At 38.4% G+C, this 5,835-nt stretch overlaps 1 protein-coding gene across 1 annotated transcript; it reads right to left on the bottom strand.

Moving 5' to 3' along the window:
• Window positions 1–998: 998 nt before the first annotated feature.
• Window positions 999–5,002, bottom strand: LOC113333374 (novel plant SNARE 13-like). Its single transcript, XM_026579885.1, has 10 exons — window positions 4,717–5,002; window positions 3,035–3,127; window positions 2,826–2,919; window positions 2,675–2,712; window positions 2,334–2,431; window positions 2,115–2,194; window positions 1,975–2,031; window positions 1,802–1,894; window positions 1,509–1,583; window positions 999–1,393 (listed from the first exon to the last, which is right to left on the bottom strand). The coding sequence occupies exons 1-10, from the start codon at window positions 4,791–4,793 to the stop codon at window positions 1,286–1,288; spliced, it is 813 nt and encodes a 270-aa protein (XP_026435670.1). The 5' UTR covers window positions 4,794–5,002; the 3' UTR covers window positions 999–1,285.
• Between the last annotated feature and the right edge of the window lie 833 nt (window positions 5,003–5,835).

The following is a 5,835-nucleotide window of genomic DNA, read 5'->3' as shown; positions in this document are numbered from 1 at the left end:
AAAAGAGTAACTTTAGTAGACTTGCTTCGAGAGCTACATGCACCTCTACTACCACCTGGAAGACTTTCTTCGCGAAAATTACCCTTAAACTTTATAGAAAACGACCAATACCGTCTCATATCAGGAAATGTAGGAAAATTTCGTATCGACCGATACGGCCGATATTTGACCGAAACGGCCGATATTCGACCGATACGACCGATATTATCGGGCGAATATCGTATCCCCGATATCCTTCTTATCGTATCGTTCTGGGCCGATATCCGAAATATCCCCGATATATCGGCCGATACGGCCGATATTGACTACAGTGGTGAGGACAATTATTTCCCTTTAGGGCAAGTTTTAATTATATTTCCCTTGAAGTTGGCGTTGGTGGTGGGTTACTGGGCTGGTGGCCTGACGATGTTGCCCGATTTAGCTCTCCAAAAACATATACAGAGAATATACTCCAAGTACCATGAGCCATCTCCTTCCTCCTAGGAAGTAATGATTACAATCTCGGAAGTTCTGAATTATTAGTAGTTTAGTACCAGAATACCTCCCTCTCACACACTCATACTAAATGAGCCCATGATCAATTTGGCGCCTTTTTAAGAGGGTACGAGGGTTTGCCATCACCTCCCAGGCTCCAACTTGGACGTCAGTAAGTACGGTATATCACTACACTGGGAGATGGTTTTCATGGACATTCATATTTAATTGTAAACAGTTGTCCGCAGACTCCTCCTGGCCTTTGAGGAAGTGCTGGGTCATAACCAGCCAAGGGCCGAAGACAATGGTTTTGGACAAATACAGAGAGCCTTTTGGATAAGAGTATCCACTTGGTGAACCCCTACTCTACTATGTGGGTTAAAGGGCAACTCAATGTGTACTTATATCACATAAACACAGGGGTTTAACTTGGATACAATGCTATGCCTGTAAATAAAGAGGATGCTCTTAAGCAGAACAGTTTGCCAGAGAAAGGTACCCTGGCAGTCCGGCACGCAAATGGAACACCCTTGACCAGTAATTTCCAAATAAAATAAAATGGGAAACAATAAAATGGGGAACATGATTTACAACAAGCAGAAGAAAAAAAAGAATGAATCACCAATTGGGTTGTATATGCACATCACAGCAAAACAATAATTACACAATTGCACAAAAGCTGCCACCCCAAACCCAAACGTCGATATCCCAGCATAGCATCAAACCAACTTCCACACCATGTTCTTCCGCGACCTTAATAGTTGTATTTGTATCCTTTTCATTAGCAGTTCAAGAGTAGGAGAGATAAATACTAATACAGAGGTCCCATTGTCGACAGAGAAAGTAATCTTCTGGATGCTGGGGCCGGGGGTGCAAATCCTGGAATGTCTCTGATGTTTTTGTTGTTTGGGTTGACAACCTAAAAACATATGAAAGGCAGTGCTTAGAGCATGATAAATAAAAGAAACAGAAGGGAGAAGAAAGAAAACGTGGATATGTATGTGACTCTACACATCACGGGAGACAGAAAGTACCTTGACAATAATAATTGCGATTACACCACACACAACGAGGAATAAGAACATCATAATGCATTTATCCGTAGCAACCTAAAATACAGATTTTCGTTATATTAATTAACTAGAGAGATATAGGTGAATTGAAAATAGAACACTGGAGTGGTTAAAAATTGGACATTCGAGGCATATTTGGACCAAGCTGGTCACCGCATCAAGTTTCCATTAGAGTGATTTCATCGTAAGATTTCTCGTCCAATTTAAATCAGAAAAATAATAACAGAAGACAATCATAAATATTAAGCACTAACCTGTCTACCGATCTCCTTGACCAGCTGAGAAGCCTTCTTGATTGAGAAGTGAATGGTGTCCAGCTCGTTCACAATGCGACCCATTTGTTCAGTCTGTAAGTATGATGTCAAAGTGAGCCAAGGGAAAAACGAAATGACAACAGGAAATCTTCTTTTTTTTTTAGTTAACTCACTTGGCCCTTCAATGTTCCTGCAGTTTGAGCTCCAACTTCAATTGTTTGCTCCACAACCTAAACATAGGCCATTGAGGTCAAGAAAAAACTGGTACTCCCCGAGTGCGAAGAAAAATAATAGCTTTGCGGTAAATTTTCACCTGTTTTGAGCGCTCGATAGCCTGATCAGTTTCATCCATACGCTTCTTTCCAGCGTCAATAAGCTCTTGATTGGACATTTCTAGAGCGTAGCCAGTTCAGCAAACATCAGCATATCATTCATCTAGAATATTAAAAAAATCTAAGGTGCAACATTACTAAATATTGGAAATTGACATTAGAAGCATAGCATTTAGAGAATAGGGGTAGTCAAATCTCACCTGATGCCATTAGTACATTGTCCTCAGCTACAGGGTCGCTACCTCCAGCTCCCATATCAAAGAGCTCGACTCTTTTATTGCCGAGGGTACTCATGAACCTGCAGGGTGCCAGTGACACATCATTAATGGACGTCGTATAAGCAGGGGTGACTCAACGAGAACCATGTGGAAAGTTAAAGGTGTCAGACGATAAGTCTGGCTTACTAATTGAGATAACAATGAGCTTTTGATGAATTAAGACACTGTGCCCACTCGCAAGTAGAAAAAAATACTGATCTATAGAAAAAAATATTCATTCTCATGAAGAATTTATAAAGATTTCAAGAGGTAGTGAATCTTACGTTTTTCTCAAACCCACATACGAGTTCAATTCTTTAATCTGAAACAATGTACTTTATTCTGTTAATCAAAGAGACTATTTAGCAAAGTTAAAATAACTGCAATGCGTACATAGTAAATAACTAATATGAGAAAGTATGTCAAATAACTAACCAGGGATTGCTTTCTGTCATTCAGTTGTTTATTGACCTCAGGAGGATTTCGACTCTCCTCATCTTTCACTTCCCGATCGAAGTCTTTGATCAGCCTGTGAAAAGCATCCAAGTAAGTGATAAGTGAAATTCCTAGCATTCAAAGGAAGGTGTTCGGTATTGCAATTACCAGAAGATACTGGATACTGTCCAGATGGTTATTCGACTCACCTCTTACACTCCCTCATCTTTCCTGTAAGATCCTCCAACTGCTTACTTTGTCTATTAGGATCTTTCACCTTACCCAGCTTCTGAAATCCATTTCTGCAAATGCATAGCAAAATACCATTATAGTTAACGGATTCAAGGGTTTTATTATTTTATCTTATATGCTAACTATAACCCCACATATCCGTCCGAAATCCCTCATTGGAACAGCTTAGTAAAGGAGGCAAATAACGCATGTCCAATGTAAAAGGCTTGACATTAATCCATGTTTCCCAAAGGAAGGTTGACCTATAAAATAAATAACAAGTCTAGAGTAATGCATAAAGCAAATGTGCAGTTTCAAGGGCACGTTTATCCAATTAGATGGCTCATTTTATACAAATACAACACTAATCTTAAATCAACACGAGAGAAAACTTACAGAAAAACCTCTTAATTCTACAACAGCTCACCGCATCATACAAACAATTAAAAGTTAATTATAAACTAACTTTAACCACATTCAGTAATCATAACATTAAAACTAAAATGTATTCAGATTCGGAAGAATTAGAGTGATGGAATACATTAGAGTAAGGTCCCTCACATGACTATCCAGTACAACTTATCAAAGGAAGGCAAACAACTCAGATGCAGTGTAAAATGCTCAAAGACCAATTCAGGCCTACCAAAGGAAGTCTGACCTATATACAATAACAAGTCTAGAGTACTGCATAAAGAAAATATGCGGTTTGAACGGTAAATTAATCAAATTAGATTAACCGCATATTCATGACAATGAGTTGCATAAAACAACGATACGGTTCTATGAGCTGCCTGTTGGTTTTTCATGGTTTGTGTAACAAATGAAAATTAGCCTAAGCTAATCCTCTATGAGATTAAGTTATGCCGGATTAGTAGTTATCTGCAGTAAGGTGTGTTTAACAATTAATCACGCACTAAACACTAGCTTAAGGTGAATGATTGATGAGTTAAAGCTAACTAGTGAACTGTCCCATGTAGCCATGAGGTGTGTCTCCCTAACTCGTGATAGAAAGGTTGGACAGATATGTGGCAAGCATTAAAAAGACTCTGTTTTAGCCTCTTGCAATAAGAAAAAAAAGAACCAGTTGTATCCATCCTTCAAGCACGAGAAAACAGAAGTATATGTCCAAGTCATTAACTTATTACTAGAGAAAATATCTATCAACTCCTTCTTCTAACTCAGTTCATACTAATTGTGATGAAGCCATGGAACATGATGTTGTGTATGTTGTTTAATGAAATGATTATGCTTGGTATATATGGAATTTCAGTGAGCTGTAGTACATGTTAATACTAGGGTTAAATCTGTTTTCTGCATACGGGTATCATCAAAGTAGGTCTAAGTAATGATGATTAATATACTGAAAATCTAACAGTGCCTAGTTAGTCTTAGGATAATGGTTGCTATACGCTTTCTTCAATGAATCAAAAATTCCTAATGGGCTTTCCTGATAATGTGTCAATGGAAACACATTTTCATGTTTATGTTTGAATTAGTTACATACTGCATCAACAAGCAAAAATACTAGCAAATGAAGGGAAATCTTTACACAACCTTACAGAAAGAAGAAAAAAAACACTAAATTCACACGACAAAAAAAACACACATGTATTTTAGACGAATCGAAGAGGTTTAAAGGTTAAATTGTAATGAATCTTACGCAAGAGCCCGAAAATGATCCTGAATTTCACCATCGATCTGTTCCAATTGAGGAGACATTTGTAAATCGTTAGCCATTTTTAGCCGGAATTATTTCTTAACCCGGCAAATGATTTTTCAGACCTTAAATCATAATCAAGCTTCAACTTCCAAACCCCCAAAAATTTGATTACTGGAATGTTATCTTAGGTGAAAAATCTAAACCCTAACCCTAAAAATGTAAGAAAGAGTTGATTTTGGAGGAGGAAGAAGAAGAAGAAGAAGAAAAAGAGAAGCAGTTGATGATGTTGATCATGTTATGATGAGTTGTTGGTTGGGAACTTTTTGCTAAAATACGCTGGTGGGACACAATGCCAGTTCCTTGTACATATTTGAGGAGTCATATTATCGCGAGAATTTGCCTGCAGGTTCCGCAACAATTCTACTCACATCTCTGAGTCTCTGACCGAGAAAATATGTACAACAAATCCTGAACTGACGTTTTAATGTTTGATATATTATGGGAACTCGTCACTTCTGTATCTCGGTTAAGGAGTAATTGGACTGTGTCAAATTGGATATGCATCAGCATAATTTAACAAAGTAGACTACATTTGAAAAGATGATTGGCGCGTGAGTTGGAATGCGCTGTCCGGTCAAGATGACTGAGTCCCGTCGTACAAAAACTAGAACAAAGATTGTCTTTTTTGCTCTCTCACCATCCGTGCGTTATTTTGTATGTGTATCCGCAAACTAGTAAGATGATTGTGCAAACAATTTTGGGAAAATTATCCTCTAACGTCTCAGGGCAAGTCCGGTGGGTGGGTAATTGAGCAAATTTTTCTGTTCTCATTTCACAGTGGACAAGCAAAGTGACGAACTGGACGGGAAAGTGGCAAATCTGAGGCGCATTTTGCTCATCCCGTTTCAAGTTGACCCCATTCGTTCAACTTAAGACGAGAATCTTAGCCGATCGCTCAAGTCTATGCCAAGGATCGGCTCAAGTTGAGACCATCGGCCTAGACTGGACTGCTACCGGCAAGTTTACCGGACGGCTCAAAGTTCTTCATCCATAAGTTCAACTATTTTCACTTCCAAAATAGCATCTTTTAATATCCTTTACATTTATAGTTTTATCTAA

This window comes from Papaver somniferum, unplaced genomic scaffold (assembly GCF_003573695.1).
Source record: "Papaver somniferum cultivar HN1 unplaced genomic scaffold, ASM357369v1 unplaced-scaffold_132, whole genome shotgun sequence".
Taxonomy (NCBI): Eukaryota; Viridiplantae; Streptophyta; class Magnoliopsida; order Ranunculales; family Papaveraceae; genus Papaver; species Papaver somniferum.
The sequence above is the reverse complement of the archived record's forward strand: the minus strand, read 5'-3'. Positions and strand labels throughout refer to the sequence as shown.

Excerpts from the sequence above, each read along its gene's own strand:
- LOC113333374 (XM_026579885.1), bottom strand. The coding sequence starts at position 4,793 with ATGGCTAACGATTTACAAATGTCTCCTCAATTGGAACAGATCGATGGT. Across the intron at positions 2,432-2,674 it reads TATGTGGGTTTGAGAAAAAC|GTTCATGAGTACCCTCGGCA; the intron begins GTAAGATTCACT and ends GGCACCCTGCAG. Across the intron at positions 2,195-2,333 it reads CAATGTACTAATGGCATCAG|AAATGTCCAATCAAGAGCTT; the intron begins GTGAGATTTGAC and ends GCTACGCTCTAG.